Source organism: Vipera berus, assembly GCF_964194415.1.
Source record: "Vipera berus genome assembly, chromosome: 4".
Lineage (NCBI taxonomy): Eukaryota > Metazoa > Chordata > Lepidosauria > Squamata > Viperidae > Vipera > Vipera berus.
In genome coordinates this window covers 121,591,359-121,611,887 of record NC_138206.1, presented here as the reverse complement: position 1 = coordinate 121,611,887, position 20,529 = coordinate 121,591,359, and the positions used below count along the sequence as shown (strand labels likewise).

At 41.9% G+C, this 20,529-nt stretch overlaps 1 protein-coding gene across 2 annotated transcripts in view; it reads left to right on the top strand.

Moving 5' to 3' along the window:
• Positions 1 to 20,529, top strand: part of TSC22D1 (TSC22 domain family member 1) — a 55,691-nt gene that overhangs the window by 3,521 nt on the left and 31,641 nt on the right. Inside the window, exon 2 of one of the 2 annotated variants that reach the window (XM_081327997.1) lies at positions 1,318 to 1,620. The exons of the other annotated variant lie outside the window; for it this stretch is intronic. Within the exon in view, the coding sequence (XP_081184123.1) occupies positions 1,318 to 1,387 (70 nt within the window). The 3' untranslated portion in view covers positions 1,388 to 1,620. Of the gene's footprint in view, positions 1 to 1,317; positions 1,621 to 20,529 lie in introns of those variants that run through there. 2 annotated transcript variants of the gene reach the window in all.

The following is a 20,529-nucleotide window of genomic DNA, read 5'->3' as shown; positions in this document are numbered from 1 at the left end:
AGGAAGAGCTGCAAACACTAAATTTAGGGGTTGAGATGGTCTTTTCTTTCTGCGTAAGGTATGTAAGAAGTGCATTGTTGAGAGCCAGTTGGTCCAAATTAGCTCCATATTTAGGATCCGGCTAAAGGATCATCAGGAACCTTCACTCCGTGGCTTTTCTGATTAGAGGTGGAAGGCGGGATGGGAATGAATCGGAGAGGACTGAGACTTGGGCCATCCTTAATTCAGAATTTTCTCCCCTCCCCCACCAACTGTATCAAGGCATCGTTATTAGCCCAATCCTATAGGCGCAAACCAATGTGCATTTCCAAGATTTTGAGATTCTTTTGCGGGGCCAAATTCTGCAGAAAGGTAGGGACAGAGGAGAGAGGCTGATTTAAGAAGGAAGCCTGCACGGTCAAGCATCCGGGGAGGATGAGGTTTGGGGCATTAAGTTGAAGTTGTTGTGTGTCGATTTAAGGTCCCCCCCCCAAAGAAATCAAGGCAGGAAGGAACATGGGAACCAAGGGTTGTTTTCATCCTTAGGTCAAACACGGGGGGGGGGGGGACTGGGAGCCAGCAAGAGGTTGAGGAGAATTAATGGGTGGGCTTGTTCTTTCTGATCTTTGAATTGATTTTATGCAGACAACCTCCAGTGCTGTTAGTTAGCGTGGTCATTGCTGGGGGATGCTGGGAGTTTTTCAACCTATGAAGGCTGCAGACTCCCCCCCCCCCACCTCCTCTGGATGTGTGTGTATATCTATATCTACAATCTCTCTCTCTCTCTTTCTTTCTCACTATATTATATATCTATCCCCCTCTTTCTCATCTATCTACCATCTTTGTCTATGGGTGTGTATATATATCTACAATCTCTCTCTCTCTCTCTCTCTACTCTCTCTCTCTCTCTCTCTCTCACACACACACACACACTATCCCTCCTCTTTCTCATCTTCCATCTCTCTTTTTAAATCTCTATCCCCCCTTTCTCGTCTATTACCATCTCTCTGTGTACGTATGTGTATATTATATCTAGTCTCTCTCTCTCTACATATATATATGGTATATATATAATCTACCATCTTTCTTTTTATATCTATCCCCTCTCTTTCTCATATCTATCTATCTATCTATCTATCTATCTATCTATCTATCTATCTATCTATCTATCTATCATCTATCTATCCCCCCTCTTTCTCATCTATCATCTATCTTATCTATCTATTCCCTCTCTTTCTCATCTATCTACTATCTCTCTCTCTATATGTGTGTATATGTATATACACACTACCTATCTATTGATAATTTCACCATTTTTCTTGTGGCCGACACATTCAGAATGGGTGCATCCATTCATTTATGGATCCTGTTGTTCTGTAACATTAGAAAGTGGAATTTTTTTTTTTAGGTCTTGCTTATTCTCTTCCTTCTGCACAGAAGCCAGTGGCCTACGAGACCCGAAATCTCTTTACCCTTTTATTATTTGTATCACCATCCCACTTTTTCTCTGAGCTCATAACTGGAAATCTCCCTTTTATTCTTAAAACAACCCACCCTACAGTGGGCTGGATCAAGACAGATGCCCGTTTCTGATACCCATTGAGTTTCTAGGGAAGAGTTGGTATGTAGTAAGTTGGTATGTGTTGGTTTAAGGTTGCACCCCAAAAAAACCCCTGGCAGAAACGATATCCACAATCAGATTCCAGCATCTTATGGGTACATTATTACACTGAATCTCTGGGCTTGACCTATTGCCAAATAGGGACCTGCAGTATATTCAGATTTGAAGCAGAAAGCGTGCTTGGGAAGGAGCATGGTGTGTGTTTGCTGCATTGTCGATGCGTCTCCCAAGGCCTCTGGGAAGCCACCAGCTTGGGCAGGGTTGATTTAAGTCTGTACTTTGTGTTAGCTGTGTGCAAACTCACCGAGGAGGCAGAGTTAGGGTTCCTAGCGAAGGTGCTTCGCAATAAGACATGCCTTGGTGAATTTGCACGGGTTGATAGCCAAGGCTTTGATTAAGTCACTAGCAAAAAAGGTGAGGCCGCCTAGCTGGCTTACAATTGCCTTATTTTTCATTTCTTTCCTCCAACCACGTTTCCTTCCTCCCAGAAGTAAAGATGAAGTAAATCAGCTGTGCACTCTTGGAGTCTGTTCATGAAACAGGTGGTTTCAGAGCCTGTACAGGTAGCCCTCAACTTAACATCCAGAATTGAGCCCCAGATTTCTGTTGCCACGTGAGGCATAGTTGTTGAGTTGCGCCTCATTTTACGACCTGTTTGCCACTGTTATTAAGTCACCCCAGTTGTTAAGTGAATCGTGCAGTCGTTAAGTGAATCCAGCTTTCCCCCATTGACTTTGCTTGTCTGGGAAGGTCAAAAATGGTGATCACATGATCCCAGGACACTGCAGCTGTCATACGTACATGCCAGTTGCCAATTTTGATCGCACGACCATGGGGAATGCTCTAACGGTCGTAAGGGTGAAGCCCGGTCTCAACTCACTTTTTCCGGTGTCATCGTAACTTCGAACAGCCATTAAATGAACCGTCGTAAGACGAGGACTACCCATATAAATCTTCAGAATCTCTGTGTTTCTTTGCCCAGATCTACTTCCTGCAGCCTCTGTGAGATAGCTTCACCCCAAATTCTAAAAGAGCCGGGTCAGATTAATGGGGGCGGGGCGGGGGCCTCACTGATTTCACGGTTCCTTTTCTATTCTCTCCATCTAACTTGTGGACGCAAAATGAATTCGCCCGCTCTCCCTCCTGGGTGATAAAAGAGGTTGAAGTAATAAGGCTGAACCATCTCCTTAATCCCAAACGTATTTCCAGGTCTCCCCTTATATGATTCCAGTTGCAAATGTCCAAGAGGAATGGTAAGTGCTGAAGTAGTGGAGGTTTTCAAAAATAAGCTAGACAACCTGGGATGGCATAAGGCAGGGGGGGTGGGTCTTCAAGCTTGGCCCTTTGATGACTTGTGGACTTCAGCTCCCAGAATTCCTCAGCCCGCGTGGCACGGTGGCTGAGGAATTCTGGGAGTTGAAGTCCACAAGTCTTAAAGTAGCCAAGTTTGAAGACCCCTGGTATAAGGTCTTGAGTAGGGGGCTTGACTAGAAGACCTTTGAGGTCCTCTCCAGCCCTAGGATTCCATGTTCTACATTTGGACAAAAGTTTTGGTTCTTTTCAAGCTAGCCGTCCTTGAGAGAATTATGGATTCTCTCTTGACAGTGATAAAAATTTGTAGTCCAAACAATGAAGAGAGCTTTTGCTGGTGTTGTCAAGAAGATTGCTTTTCTGGGTGTTTTGCTGACCAATCTGCTGATTTATTTTTCTACTTCCCAATAGAATAATACAATAATACAATTTTGCTACACTGTGCTCGATACCGCAAACAAAATACTTAATGTATGGTTCTCTAACAGCCTTTGAAAGAGTCCTGGACTGTTTAAACCAACTGTAAATTGGACCATATTTTGTGGAAGATATTTACCACGGCGCTCTGAGGGTGACGTAAACCGAATTTTTCTGACATTCAGAAGTTCCCTATCTGAGGAAGCTTTTAGGAAGAAGCAGGATAATTCAGTTTTCCTTCATTTTCCAGAGAGTTGGATGCGATGCTGTTGAGATCCTTTCCAACTCTACAATTCTCCTTCTGCCTTAACTGAGCAGGGTCATGCAGCTTGATTTTAAATGACTTGTGATTTTCTACTTCCTGAAGTCTTGCAGAGAAACCAGATTAGTTGGCAATTCCACTTTGGAGAGGGGGAAAAAAGGAAAGTGGATTATTTTTTTAGGAATGTTGGTGTAGGACCATATTGACCTAAATATGCTTGGAGAATAATAGGACTTAATTAAAAAGGCAACCTGGACAATAACGTTTTTGTAGTGGTTTACGCTTGTCGATTAGATTCTTCCCCAAGTAGATTGAAAAGCGGCTAATTTGAGTTGAATAAAAAGAAGGAAAAAAATAAATCTGAAAGTTTTGGTTACTTTAGGTCAAGGATACAAAAATTTTGTATCCAGACTTTGCAAACAAGTTTCAGACAAAATGGGAGAGTTTTGACAAACTTCTGTAACATAACTTTTAACACAAATTTTGTAACAATTTCCCTTTTTGATACAATGAGGATGAAAGATTAGTTGGCAGAATCCAGAACACTGCTTATCTCTGTTTTACAAAATTAGAATTTTCATCTCCAGGTTCTGTTTTCATTTTATTGGGCAAATGAATAGTAGCGGAATCCTTTTTCAGCATACCACTTCATATTTAATAGCCATGCTTAAATAAATTATTGAATAAACTTCAATTGATGAGGTTCACGTGACTTGGTAAATTTGGGCCTACAGAAGTGTGAATATTATACTTATATTAATATTATAATTAATGTGTCCTTTTATAGTCTGAGTTGGGTCTATACCAGGGGTAGGCAACCTCGGCTGTTTCATGACTCATGGACTTCAACTCCCAGAATTCCTGAGCCAGGCTGGCTCAGGAATTCTGGGAGTTGAAGTCCATGAGTCATAAAACAGCCGAGGTTGCCTACCCCTGGTCTATACCACTCAGCCTGCTTTTGAAACTAGGCAAAAATCACCCTTTTTTGTTGGCATAATTTTTTTTAAATGAGCAAGATGGTTGTTAATCTGCCTATCTTACTTGTTAATTCTCTCTCAATGATACAAAACTAGTTACCTCATCCGGTACCTTATGTTAAAGAAATAAGAGAAAAACCATATTTCTTTTTCATATACAGTGCATTTATTAAACCCAGTCTACTTCTTGGCCTTCAACTTGTAAAATAACCTGTTATTTTGGCCTGATCCTCCAGATTATTAATACCAGTGGATGTTTTTATTTCTGTTTGTTTCATTTCTTGCAATAACTTTTCAATACTTTTAAGGAACTGCTTTTAGGCAAAATGGCAAAATAGGAAAGGTCATATAAGACTTTCTCCAGAAGCGGTGAATGCTCCAACACTGGAAGTTTTTAAGAAGAGCCTGGCCAGCCATTGGTCTGAAATGGTGTATTAGGGTTTCCTGCCTGAGCAGGGGGTTGGACTAGATGACCTCCAAGGTCCCTTCCGACTCTATTCTGTTCTGTTTTTTTTGTTTAGCATTCAAACCAGTCTGAGGCACAGACTTATACCCATTTATATTTCATAAAAGTTTTGTGGTCTTAACTGGTCGTTCTTCCTGATGCCCTTGATAGTCAGATGTTTATTAGCACCTCTCGCGTTCCTCTCCTGACTCATCCTTCAGAGGCACGTGGGCAGGAGACATTTTTATTTGTGTTTTTACCTGTCTTTTCAATTGCTTTTAGCTTTCAAGACTGAGTCACCACAAGCAGTTTTAAAAGAAATAATGGGGGGGGGGAATGAAATAAAATAACGAATCGAGGGAGACAACCAGGCTTTGCAAATTTGAGAATTTTACTGATGTCAACAGCATGCAATTTACTACATGCCCAGATGATTATATGAGCAAACTGGCTCTTTTGGGTACGAATAATTAAATTGTGTCTCAGATTCAGAGACAAACCTCTGCAGACCTGAGGACATATGTCAACACTGGATGTGACCTTGCTTTAAATAGACCAAGGATATAAAAGTCCTGAAATGCGAGTTTCTGAAATGTTTCTTTGGCTTTTGAAACAAATTCCTATTTTGTACCTTAACAGCCAAATGGTAGCTCCCTGTAAGAGGTAAGATTCGCCTTATGTTACTGACGCCGGCCACACTATGTGGGATCTCTGCTCCATCTGAATTATTCAGGAATGCCTCACTGGCAATGCAGCCTTTTGTGTAACATTACGGAGCATTAAGCCTGCAGGTGGAAAAGGAGGGAAGGGAAGGGAAGAAATAAGCATGGCTTCTGGATTAGTTTCATGTTGAAGGAGTCAGAATAACAGAGTTGGAAGGGACCTTGGAGGTCTTCTAGTCCAACCCCCTGCTCAGGCAGGAAACCCTACACCATTTCAGACAAATGGCTGTCCAGTCTCTTCTTAAAGACTTCCAGTGTTGGAGCATTCACCACTTCTGGAGGCAGGTTAATATAATAATAATAATAATAATAATAATAATAATAATAATAATAATAATAATAATAATAATAATAATAAAGTTGGAAGGGACCTTGGAGGTCATCTAGTCCAACCCCCTGCTCAGGCAGGAAACCCTATATACCATTTCAGACAAATGGCTGTCCAGTCTCTTCTTAAAAACCTCCAGTGTTGGAGCATTCACCACTTCTGGAGGCAACTTCTGTTCCACCGGTTAATTGTCCTCACCGTCAGGAAGTTTCTCCTTAGTTCTAGGTTGCTTCTCTCCTTGATGAGTTTCCCTCCGTTGCTTCTTCCTGCAGGTGCTTTGAGAAATAGGGTGACCCCCCCTCTTTGTGGCAGCCCCTGAGATATTGGAGGACTGCTACCGTATCTCCCCCAGTCCTCCTTTTCACTAGACTAGACAAAAGCCCAAGTCCCGCAACCGTTCTTCTTTGTGGCAGATCCGTTGCCTGGAATTCTTTGGCTAACTGAGAAGAAAAATGGCTTTGTGAATCTCAACCAGCTGCCACTTAAAGAACATTTCTCCTTATTCTGCATGTGTCGTAAGGCCGGAAACGGTCATAAGTCACTTTTTTCAGTGTTGTGGAACTTCGAACGGCCACTAAACAAACTTGTAAGTCAAGGACTAACTGTATTTGGGGTTTGTTTGTTTTTTTTGCTGCTTCTTTCCCTCCTTTTTTGAGATACAGGTAGTCCTCAACTTACGTCAACAAACTGTTCAAAGTTCTGGCAGATCCGTGTGGGGGGGGTATTTATGATCTGGATTCACAGTTCTGTGGTGGGGGGAACCCTTGGATTACATGACCACACTTCAGTCACTAGGCAACCAGGTCCTGATTGCAGCGTCCAGGGGTCACGTGACTCTGTTTTACAACGGTTTTGCCAAACACTGCATTTGCTCCCAATTTTCGGCAAAAAAACGTTGCCCCTGACAAACCGCGACTAATGACCAGCTCTAAAAAGGTCTTAAAATGGGGTCAGTATATGAGTTGACCTACTTTACAATCATCACAAGTTACGACCGGGATGGGCAGGCTCCATTATCACCATAATGCGAGGACTACCTTCAGTGATCAAAATCCTAACCCATATTTCATACTATATATTTGGATAATGCTTTTCTCCACCCCTTTTTGTTATAGTTCCTAATACTGAATTCGCTGAGGACATATCCTGGAGCCCTGTTTTTAATTGGTTCACTGCTGTGATGAGACCATATAAGAATATAGGAAAGTGATAAATGCACTTAGTGCTGATTTAAAACACAGCAAGGCAGTTTTTGTGCGTGACAATAATTATTAGCAATTATTAACTTTTGCGTCCTTGAAGTAATGATGGGGCGGATGGAAACTGGATTTTCCAGTTACTTATATGCATATTTTGGCATTTAACTCCCAAGAGTTATGGTTAGTTACTCTCTCATAATCTTAGAAACATACCTCTATGGCTTTACTTGAAATCACCGTAGGATTTTCTTGTCCGGAATTATACATTAACACAATTTTAAAAAGGAGCATTGGTTGACTCAATCTTAAATAGTCTTTAATTTGGCTTTTTCTTCAGACAATCAACCAGTGGAACAGCTTACCCCCAGAAATCGTGGGTGCTCCATCTCTGGAGATTTTTAAGAAGAGACTAGACATTCACCTGTCTGAGATGGTGTAGGTTGTCCTGCCTGAGCAGGGGGCTGGACTAGAAGACCTCCAAGGTCCCTTCAAACTCTGCTATTCTGTTCTGTTCTGTCCTGTCCTGTCCTGTCCTGTCCCCTCCCATCTTTCCTATTTCCTATTTCTATTTCTATTTCTATTTCTATTTCTATTTCTATTCTATTCTATTCTATTCTATTCTATTCTATTCTATTCTATTCTATTCTATTCTATTCTATTCTATTCTATTCTATTCTATTCTATTCTATTCTATTCTATTCCATTCCATTCCATTCCATTCCATTCCATTCCATTCCATTTTCTATTTATTCCATATTCTATCCTACCCTGCCCTACCCTACCCTACCGTATTCCATTCCATATTCTGTTCCATTCCATATTTTATTTATTCCATATTCTGTTCTGTTCTGTTCTATTCCATTCCATTCCATACCATACCATACCATACCATACCATACCATACCATACCATACCATACCATACCATACCATACCATACCATACCATACCATACCATACCATACCATACTTCATTCCTTCTGTTCTGTTCTGTTCTGTTCTGTTCTATTCTTCATACACCAGCTGGATCTAACGCAGCTGGGTGACCCTAAACAAAATAAAATTTTATAGCAAAATTGTCTACTTTTAGGCACTCAACAGTAACCTTGTGAATTTTAGTATTAACTTTACAGCTGAAATGTAAAGTGTTGCACGGGGCATGTTAGTAGTATGTCCTGAATTGTCCTGATTTATCTATTTAATGACCAGATCCCAAGGTGGGGTCCTTGGTGCTCTCTGAGCTGGGTGGTTTTCTTGCAGATGTTTCATTAGCCAGCTAGGTAACATCATCAGTGCTGGAAGAGAGTGGGGATTGCCCTCTGTTTTTGTTCTGTAGCTTGCCCTACCACCTTGCTGGTGGGGTGTGTTGTTTTTCTCTGGGTAGTTCCTTGATTAGGTGGTTGTTTCCTGCTTGATTGTTTTCTTGAACTGGTAGTTCCTTGATTAGGGTATTGCTTGCTATTATTTGTGGTCTGGTTGATTGCAGTACTAAATTGGGGCCTGTCATGAATAAAGAGAGGAGCAGCTTATCTGGAGGGAAAGAGGCCCCAGATTATTTTTGGAATGAAATTGAGTCATACAAGTCTGGGCAGCGTTTGAACAGGACACAGATGGGCTTGGAGTTGATGGACTATATGCAGGAGAGGGGGAGGACCACCTACACTTTTTGTGTGTGGATGATACTCAGGTATCTAGAGCAGGGGTCTTCCAACTTGGCCCTTTTATGACTTGTGGACTTCAACTCCCAGAATTCCTAAGCCAACCTCCATTTTGTTTATTAGAATTAAGACAGGGGTCTTCCAACTTGGCCCTTTTACGACTTGTGGACTTCAACTCCCAGAATTCCTCAGCCAACCTCCATTTGGTTTATTAGAATTAAGACAGGGGTCTTCCAACTTGGCCCTTTTACGACTTGTGGACTTCAACTCCCAGAATTCCTAAGCCAACCTCCATTTTGTTTATTAGAATTAAGACAGGGGTCTTCCAACTTGGCCCTTTTACGACTTGTGGACTTCAACTCCCAGAATTCCTCAGCCAACCTCCATTTGGTTTATTAGAATTAAGACAGGGGTCTTCCAACTTGGCCCTTTTACGACTTGTGGACTTCAACTCCCAGAATTCCTCAGCCAACCTCCATTTTGTTTATTAGAATTAAGACAGGGGTCTTCCAACTTGGCCCTTTTACGACTTGTGGACTTCAACTCCCAGAATTCCTCAGCCAACCTCCATTTTGTTTATTAGAATTAAGACAGGGGTCTTCCAACTTGGCCCTTTTACGACTTGTGGACTTCAACTCCCAGAATTCCTCAGCCAACCTCCATTTTTATTAGAATTAAGACAGGGGTCTTCCAACTTGGCCCTTTTATGACTGGTGGACTTCAACTCCCAGAATTCCTCAGCCAACCGCCATTTTGTTTATTAGATTTAAGACAGGGGTCTTCCAACCTGGCCCTTTTATGAGTTGTGGACTTCAACTCCCAGAATTCCTCAGCCAGGCACGCATGCCTGGCTGAGGAATTCTGGGAGTTGAAGTCCACAATTCATAAAAGGGCCAAGTTGGAAGACCCCTGGAGAAGAGCTTCTTTCTTAAGAGTTTCCAGGGACAAAATAAGGTGATTTAAAATTAGATCCTCACTCAGTCGCTCCCAAAACAGAGATGAAATAAAGAACCATACCTTTTAATTTGCTTGCTCTTCTATAATATGATCAATGTTTCAGACATCCATTGATTAGAACAAATGGCAAGGTTGATTAGCTCTTAAGAATTAGGAATGCTTTTTTAACATAAAACAAAAAAATTAATAAAAGGGCCAAGTTTGAAGACCCCTGATCTGGAGAGTACTTGCAGATCAGCTTTTTCAAAACTTGAGGGTTCACACTCTTCTGGGCGTTGAGTTCTCCATGTTGTTGTTCTACCTTTTTTCTCCCATTATTTATCTTCTCACTCTTGTGTCCAGTAGTAGCCTTTGCTTTGCACTTTGGCCATCGAAGTGCTCAAGGTAAACATATAGGTTTCATCCCCGCCACGAACAAACTCTTCCTTCAAACATAACCTCTGTTGTGGGGTTCAGGGCATCTATTACAGCAGTGCTTGCCAGCTGTGGCCCCTTGGAGATCTGTGGACTTCAGCTCCCAGAATCCCCCAGCCTTCATGTTGGGGGGAGGTGGAATTCTGGGAGATGAAGCCCCTACATCTTCCAGGTTGCCCAAGGTTGGGAAACACCTTATTAAAGCACAGGCAATCCTCAACTTGCAACAGTACATTTAATGGCCATTCAAAGTCAATAACGGCTCTGAAAAAAAGTGAGTTATGACCGTTTTCCACACTTAACGACCGTTGCAGCATCCCCAGGCTCACATGATCAAAATTCGGATACTTGGCAAATAGCTCCTATTTCTGACGGTTTTAGTGTCCGTCCCGGGGGGGTCACACGATCTCTTTTTGCGTCCTGCAAAATCCACGGGGGAAGCCACACTCACACTCAACAACCGAGTCACTAACTGAACAGCTGCAGCGATTCACTTAACAACTCTGGCTTAGCCAAGAAAAATTTTAGGACTCTGCTGTGGTCTTGAGTTAAGGACTAGCCTGTATTAGGATATTGCGGAGATGGGAAAATCGCCTGGTTAATATACGGTGTGAAACCACGATGGGCGCCTTCGTGCATTACGCCAAGCAGAAGACAAAATAAACCACATTATGGCCGTAGTATCATCAAACATCATCATCTTGTTTCTCAGTTGTAAACATCCATCCCACGTGCGAAGCTGCCTCATGCCACTAGCTAGAGTCGGGTATTCTGCTAAGTCAGGATTTTATAATCGTGGCTGGTTTTACAGGCTGCAATCGTCCGGCTTGTTTACAGTGTTATGACATAAAAGATGGATTTGCACAGCACCTCAAGCAAAGCACAAAAGAGCCAGGTTGTAATCTATTATAGATATGAACCACTCAATGGAATCCAGTCCCATCTTTTTTATGCTCTCTGGGCTCGTAAGGTGTATAGTCCCTTCCGATTTCAATTCATGTTTGGGCTGTATGGAGTCGTCCCTCATTTTAGTTCCCCCAATTTCATGAAATACGTAGTAGAAAAGCACTGGGGTCCATCCTGGTTTCTCGTGCGGGCCTCGATCATTCATAGCCTTAGGTTTGGGTGGTGTCTTGTGAATGTCAAGGGGCAAACCTGCTAATTAGGTTTGTCTCCCCCAAAGCTGCCTTTTGGGTCATAATAGGCTTAATATAAGGGACGCGGTGGCTCAGTGGGTTAGGACGCTGAGCTTGTTGATCAGAAGGTTGGCAGTTTGGCGGGTCGAATCCCGAGTGCCGCGTAACAGAGTGAGCGCCTGTTCCTCGTCCCAGCTTCTGCCAACCTAGCAGTTCGAAAGCACGTAAAAAAATGCAAGTAGAAAAATAGGGACCACTCCGGTGGGAAGGTAACAGCGTTCCGTGCGCCTTTGGCGTCTAGTCATGCCAGCCACATGACCACGGAGACGTCCAGTGCTGGCTCTTCGGCTTTGAAACGGAGATGAACACCGGCCCCTAGAGTCGGAGACAACTAGCACGCATGTGCGGGGGAACCTTTACCTTTACCTTTAGGCTTAATATTCTAGTGGCTTGAGATTCCTTGAAATATAACTTCAGTTTTGCTCAATTGAGTATCTTACAACTGTAGTGGAAGAAATCAATGTCCCTCAGGAAAGTATTGGGATCCTCTTATTTTTGAGGACTCTTCCTTCTTCCTAGAGACGGTGGTCTCCTCAAAAGTCCTGGAATAACAGGTCTTTGAGTGACATCATTCCTCTTCCTCCTCCTTCTAACTCTTCTCCTATTTCTTCCTCCTGCTCCTCCTCTACCTCTTCTTCCTGCTCCTTTCTCCTCCTCCTCTTCTACTTCTTACTCCTGCTTCTCCTCCTCCCCCTTCTTTCCTCCTCCTCCTCCTCCTCCTCCTCCTCCTCCTCCTCTCCTTCCTTCCCTTACAGAAGGCAGGGAATCTACACAAAAGGGAAGATCTCAACAATTCCTTTAATCCTCACTGAAATTAAGGGCTCACCCCTGAGAAGCCTACAGGAAGATTAACCAACCCTCTCAAAGGTCTTTTCCCAAGGGGCGAGAAAGCAAAACGGATCAGCGACTACCTCAAATGCACGGGCTTTGTGGTGAATCTCCTTACTTTATGCAATAGGTTTTGCCTTATTCTCCCAGGCAAAGATGCACAGTCCACAAAAATTCCAATTTCTCTCAAAACTAGAATTGCTCCAGGTTGTTGTTGTTGTTTTTAAAAATAGAGATCTATTTGTGTTTGTGTGTGGGTGTCTTTCATCCCTCGCAGTAATGGGAGAGTAAGGAAAACTTTGGACTTGAAATGGCGAAGAGTGTCCTTTTAGCAACAGGCAGATGTTTCAAACCCAAAGCTGGAGCCGTCGGCAAGGATGGCCTCCTCGCCTTTCAAATGCCGTCTCTGGAAGTGCTGCTAATTTATCTTATTGCTGGCCTTTCTCTGACAAGAGCTTCTTGCATGAAACTTAGCTCCCCGGGTTCCTGTCAAGACCCCGCCATCGCCATCGCCTCTCCTGAGACAGGAAGGCCTTAATTGGTGTCTTTACCTCATTGAGAGAGTCTGTTCCCTTCCTTTCCCTCAAGGAAAGGAATCGAAAGACCTTGCTAGTGTAGGGAGATGTCCCATGTCACCCTGGTCTGTAAACAGTCTTCAGAAGAAGTTCCTAAGGTCTTCGTGGCGGTTGGAACATCCGAAGAGTTTATTGGAAAGCAAAGAAGGCAAGCCAAGGAAATGGTGACTCCACATTACAGGTGGTCTTCAACTTGGGACTGTTCATTTTGCGACCGTTCAAAGATACGACGGCACCGAAAGAAAGAGACTTGGGGCCATTTTTCACACAACTGTTGGTAGCATCCCCGTGGTCACGTGATCAAAACTGAGACACTTGGCAACTGGCTCCTATTAACGACAGTTGTGTAAATTGTGGTGATTTGGGCCTGTGTGTTTGTGTAGGCGCTTGCCTTCTTTCTTTTTCTTTTTTTTTTATGGTGGATACGTTTCCAGGTGTCATTCGTAAGATTTGTGATTTGATGCAAAGTAGAGGTTGCAGAGGAAGGAGCAGACGTGGGTTGGTTCGTTGGTTTTCACGTGGGATTGTGTTTTTTTCTGATCTTCACTCCTTTCCCTCCGTGAAATGTTCTGCTTTTTGGGCAAGCCGCGAGATAAGACTTTGGAGAAGTCATCTAAGTTCATGAGCAATTTGTGACTCCAGAACAACTATGGAAACAAGGTAGCACAAACAAGTATGTTTTTGTTGAAAGAAAAATCTTCATCAGGGTCCAGTCCAAGCCGTGAATAAACAAAACGGAGACTGCTTGCAGTTTATGGAAGAGGATAACCAGACAAAAAGATGGCTCTGGAAAAAACTGACCACACGTAGTGGGGAGTGGTGGGTTTTTATACCTTCTTGGGCTTTTGTTTGGAGTGGTTCCTGTGGCAGGAACTTTGACCTCGGTCTGAGTGTGCCCTTTTGGTATTCTGATGGTGGTGGGTTAATCCTATTATGTCCCAAAGGTCACATCCTGCTTCCCTGGGGCTGGGGCTGATGTCTATGTCCTGTGTTGGATTTTTTGGTGTGAGGGATTGTTGATTATAGGGGTCTTTGTCTTTCTAATCCCAGCTTCCTGGCTCCAATCTTTCTGACAAGATTATCACATCTGCATTTCTGCAGACCTGGTTTCTGTTTGGGGCAGAGAGACTTGGGTTTCTGCCTTTAAGGTCCTTTGGGGAAATATAATATTCTGCCTTTAAATATTCCCCAAAATATTTATCTCTCTGGATTCTTCCCACATTTTAAAGATGTAGGGTTGATTAGAGGTCTAGTTTGGAACAGGCAACACACCAGAATCAAACCAGAGCTTATAAACCAACCTGAGACCATGGTTTGAAATAGAAACTTTGGCAGAACGAAGCTTAACTCAGTTTATCACTTACAAACCAGATTATTTGGGCCCTTAAGGTAAAGTTACCATATTTCTGGTTGCAGAAATTGAAACCATCATTAGATGGCAGCACAAAGAAACCAAAACATTAACCCTTTGCTGCCATCTACTGGTTCTTCCTTTTGTTTTGTTGTAGCCCAGCTTTTTTTTTAATTAATTTTTTTGTTTTATGTTAAAAAAGCATTCCTAATTCTTAAGAGCTAATCAGCCTTGCCATTTGTTCTAATCAATGGATGTCTGAAACATTGATCATATTATAGAAGAGCAAGCAAATTAAAAGGTATGGTTCTTTATTTCATCTCCGTTTTGGGAGCGACTGAGTGAGGATCTAATTTTAAATCACCTTATTTTGTCCCTGGAAACTCTTAAGAAAGAAGCTCTTCTCCAGGGGTCTTCCAACTTGGCCCTTTTATGAGTTGTGGACTTCAACTCCCAGAATTCCTTAGCCAGGCATGCGTGCCTGGCTGAGGAATTCTGGGAGTTGAAGTCCACAACTCATAAAAGGGCCAGGTTGGAAGACCCCTGTCTTAATTCTAATAAACAAAATGGCGGTTGGCTGAGGAATTCTGGGAGATGAAGCCCACAAGTCATAAAAGGGCCAAGTTGGAAGACCCCTGTCTTAAATCTAACAAACAAAATGGAGGCTGGCTGAGGAATTCTGGGAGTTGAAGCCCACAAGTCATACAAGGACCACGTTGGAAGACCCCTGATCTTCTCCAATTCTCCCATGGCTTTTTAAGACATTTCCTGCCTGTCTTGGGTCAGTTGACTGGTGCGTGCAAATGCTATGATATGGTCCCTGTGTTTCTTGAGATTTTAGGACGTGAATCCTTAGGATCTGGAACCCTTGCTCTCTTGAAGCCTTAGGATTCTCTTTAAGAAATGGTGCCACTTTAAGAGTGCAAGTGAGAAGGAAGAAAAGAATCTTCTCGCCTCATAAAATATTAAGGCCATTACCCTGCAAAAGCTTTTTCAGGACCAGGAATGCATCTCTCTGGAATTACCGTTGAGCTGCCATCGCCCTTCTCGATTTTGTGGAGCACCGCGATTGCTTTCTGGGTCATTCCATGTCAAGTGGTCTGGGGGGGGGGGTCCTGCTCGACCATCACGGATTTTGGTGAAATTTAGTGTGAACATGCACACATGTCCCCCAATGAACATTGGTAAAGTGTTATGTTTGCCGATGCAGTACTTGAGGAGATATAGTCATTTGTTTGACCCCCATATTGCAGCCTTCTACAATACGACTCTGGGGTTCCAGCAACTTTGAGACATATTTGTCTAAAATGGTATAGTTTCCTGCCTGAGCAGGGGGTTGGACTAGATGACCTCCAAAGTACCTTCTGACTTTATTGTTATTATCATTATCATCATCATCATCATCGGCAATATTTTGTTGAGAGAAACAAAACTTGGCCATCTTGTACAATTTTCTGTGCTCTATTAAACAAAATAATAAAAACATTTTCACGAGCGATCTCCATCTAGATAACTTGGAGCAAAGTTGGCCAAAGATATTGCGGCTCAAAAAAAGTTTAAAGTGTAAAGCTTTTTATATCTCTAGAACTGGAATATTTTGCAGACATGTCAGAGGATATTATATTTAAATATGAACTGTACTGGCAGTCTTCGAATTACAAGCGTTGGTTCAAGTTGCAACAGCACTGAAAAAAGCGACTTACCACTGGTCCTCACACTTGCGACCATCACAACATTCCCCATGGTCATTGGAACAAAATTTTGGCGCTTGGCAAACAGTGTGTATTCACAATCATTGCAGCTTCCCTGGGTCGTGCGATTGTCTTTTGCTGAGTTCCCAATCGGCTTCTGGCAAGCAACGTCAATTGGGGAATCTCGATTTGCTTAATGACCACGTGATTCACACTTAACAACCATGGCCAAAACCCCCACCAGTTTTAAACTCGGGCAAAAACATACTTAACAAATCCCTTGCTTAGCAAAGGAAATTCTAGTTTGGTCGTAACTCGAGAACTACAGATAGTCCTTGACTTACGACCACAGTTGAGCCCAAATTTTCCGTTGCTAAGCAAGACATTTGTGAAGTGAGTTTTGCCCCATTTTATAACCTTCCTTGCCACGGTTGTTAAGCGACTCTCTGCAGTTGGTAAGTTAGTAACACGGTTGTTAAGTGAATCTGGCTTCCCCATTGACTTGTCAGAAGGTCGCAAAAGGGATGCAGAAACCGTCATAAGTACATGCCAGTTGCCAAGCCTCCAAATTCCGATCACGTGACCACGGAGATGCTGCAACGGTCATCAGTGTGAAAAAATGGTCATAAGTCCCTTTTTTCCCAATGTCGTTCTAACTTTGAACGGTCAGTAAATGAACTGCCGTAAGTCCAGGACTATCTGTATGTCTAAATAGTTTTAAAGCCTTTTGGCCTACAGAGATTAATCTTTTAATTTAAGAACAGCATTCTTGTCTTAAGAGTCTGGAATGATTTTAGCTGAGTGGTTTGGAGGGATTAATATATCCATGGAAACACCACTTTTAATTGTTTTGAAATTATGCGTCTAGCCGTGGCTTAATTTGCTCAGGGTATATTGCGGGTGCAGACACTTTTGAGAAGATTCTGATGTTCCAATTAGGCCTTGTAACATTTACTGTTCGCAAATTATAACTGCTGCTGGAGAACTCGACATGTTTGAAGCAAATTGTTTTATGAAGTGTCACCGTGCCATTTTCAAAATGTAGTCTTCGTTCAGCACAAGAATCTTATTTGTGCCTTGGCCGCTAAGGTGTTAATTAAGATAATTATTCTCTTTTACATGGTTGTGTACCATCTGGCTAAAATTAACAGGGCCTTGATGAATATTTGAAGATGCTTTTTTTTTTAAAAAAAAAATTATGGTTAAAGAAAGAAGCACTTCTCGCTCGCTGTATCTTGAGTTCTCCATAGAATAGTAACGTCAAAAGGCGACTGGAGAGCTAGAGATACAAAGAACAGGCTGAATTCAGTTTGAAGAATGGAGATAAAATAATTGGACAGGATTTTGCTTATATTTTCGGCTTCAATGGAACTATGAGACAAAGCTTGTTGTTTTGAGACATCTCATAGAACATAAAATAAAGAATAATAGGATTGGAAGGGACCTTGTAGATCTTCTGGTGATCTAGTCCACCCTCCTGGTCAATCAGGAGCCACAATTATTCTGGACAAATAGTTGTCCAATCTCTTCTTAAAAGTCTTGAAAACCTCCAGTGTTGGAGCACCCACAATTTCTGGTGGCAAGCAGTTCCACTGGTTAATTGTCCTCACTGTTAGGAAGTTTCTCCTTAATTCCAGGTTGCTTCTCTCCTTGATGAGTTTCCATTATTTCTTGTCCTGCCTTGAGGTGCTCTGGAGAACAGATTGACCCCCCTCTTCTCTATCTCAAAATAAAAAAAAAGATTCAGAATGGCTATCCCTTTGAGGACATGAATTATTGGATGTTAGAACAGCAAGAGCATCAGGCATAGCTGAAGAACCAAATAATCTTTTCAGAACCCCAAATAAATGACATTATTTATGAATTATTGGATGTTAGAACAGCAAGAGCATCAGGCATAGCTGAAGAACCAAATAATCTTTTAAGCTCAAAATAATTGACATAGTTTTTAATCTCTCTCCAAAAGAGCAATTTGTGAAGGCAAGTTAGTTTCTTCTCTGAGTCAATCCAGTCATATTCCTATGCTGATTGTCAGTAATGGAGGCTATATTTGTGTGTGAAATATTGATTTGTGTATTTTTGTGGCTGAAAGTCTTTTGATAAGTTCTGAGAATATGTGGAGAGTGCTCTAAGATATGTGTCATCTTTGCAACGTCTGCAGGCTTCCCACCCAGTAATTGCAGTGCAGCTGATGAAGCTAAACTAAATATGCCTTTTGACTGGCTCATGCAACTGTGCAACTTCATTTGCATTTTGCAAATTAACCATGGAAGATAATTAGTTTTCTTTTCAGAGAATGTTAATTAAAAACTGCTTAAAATACCCTTGCTTTGCTTTGCTTCGGAAAGGAGATTCTGCAGTTATTTAACATAAATGGAAGTGGAGGCTTAACATTATTTTAGAAAAATTAAAAATAAAGGAAGAACCGATTTTGTCCATCCTGGACTGAATCTATAGGCAACATAGTTGTTGTTTTTTTAAGATGTGTCTGTGAAATGATTTAAATAGCGTGAGAAACATTTGGTTCCAAGGTGTTAATTCCCTTGAATAATTCATGTGCAAATTTAAACCCCACCCGTTCCTTCTACAAGGAGCAGTTCAAGCCGGGGTTTCTCCAGACTTTTGAAGCAATCTCTGAGATAAATTACAGTATACAGGTACCCCTTGACTTACTACCAGTAAGTGCTGATTCTGTTTCACATATGTAGTATCAAAATGTCCTGAACAGTCTCAGAAACCAACCACAGAATTACACACAATCCCATCTGAAACCAGAACGGATCTCTGGTGCCAGTTTCAACTTTAGCAATTCAACTTTGTAATCGTCTAAGGCAGGGGGGGGGGCTTCAAACTTGGCCCTTTTATGACTGGTGGACTTCAACTCCCAGAATGCCTGGCTGAGGAATTCTGGGAGTTGAAGTCCACCAGTCATAAAAGGGCCAAGTTTGAAGACCCCTGTTCTAAGGACTTGAGTTAGGTGGGTCTATATTTTATTTTATCCCCTGGAAAGGAGGATAACATATTGCACAGAATACTTAGGCTATCCTGACTTCGATACAGTCCTCAACTTACAACGCTTCACTTAGTGACCATCCAAAGTTACAATGGCACTGAAAAAAGTGACACGATCGTTTTTCACACATGACCCATTGCAGCATCCCTGTGCTCACATGATCAAAATTCAGACACTTGGCAATTGACCCATGTTTATGACGGTCGCAGTGTCTTGAGGTCACACGATCCCCTTTTGCGACCTTCTGACAAGCTAAGTCAATGGGGGCGGGGGCAGATTCACTTAACAACCAGGTTACTAACTTAACCACTGCAGTGTTTCTCTTAAGAACTATGCAAGAGAGGTCATAAAATGGGGCAAAACTCACTCAACAAAAGTCTCGCTTAGCAACAGAAATGTGGTTGTTAGTCAAGGACTTAATCTGGGCTGGAAATGGCCGTGCTTGAGAAAAATGTAATAGCAGCATGAACTCAGCGTTGGAGGAATCTCAAAATCTCTAGTTCTCCCTGTTTTCCACTTGTTACATAAACTCTATGAGTAAATTTGTAATTTGTATGTGTGTGAGTCTATATGAGGACTCGGGTGGGATGTTCTGCTTTATTTCTGCCTATTTCTATTGAAAAAGTTGCAAATTCAGGCTTTGTGGGGGAAAGAAAGGGAATAGATTTCATTGGTCAATTCTTCTTTCCAAGGTTACCTTCTTAAGATGCCTTTGGATAATTGTCTGTCTGTCTGTCTGTCTGTCTATCCATAGATGCATATATAGATGATTATATAGATGTATATATAGATATAGATATGATGAGATAGTCACACAATTTCTACCAGATTGTGGGATAGATAGATAGATAGATAGATAGATAGATAGATAGATTTCTTCTTCCCATATTTGGGCCGACAGGTGTATCAAAAAACACTCAAGATATATATTATATTATCTGGTAGAAATTGTGTGAGTATCTCATCAGTAGTGGAGTGTGAAAGAAACTTTTGGAAACTATCCAGGGCAAGGGACAGATCAACCATCCAGAAAGGAAAGGAAATGACAATATTGTCAATTTGGTTTTTCCCCCCAAACCAAGTGACCTTGGATATGATAGTGTTTTGCCAGCAATTCAATAAGTCACTCTAGTTTCCACTTTGGTAACCACAGAAGTAATTACAATGTCAGGTTGAATTCTGCTTTCTTGGCACGTATAACTAAGTTGAGTCTTCCAGAGGATGGGCCATAATAATCCTTGCCGTCTTCATTCAACACGATCTTTAGCTGCTTAAAACCTCTCTTGACTAATGGACTTGCGGGCTGTGTATAAATACAACACCACTGGCATTCAATATAATGACTGTTGGGCAGCCAAAAGTCCTGAGTTAGGAGTTTTGGCTGCAGCTTTCCAGGGAGATGTGTTAGCGTTGGCATTTTCAACCCATTCTGGTTAGCTTTGCCAACAATCTGACGCAAGACACACAACAAAATTGCCCTTCTAGACATCTTGTCTGCTTTAGTAGGCTTGCATTTTTAGCTTTGGTATCCCTCATACAATAAGGAACAACAAAAGATTTCTGTAAATGTTTTAAATTTTACGCCT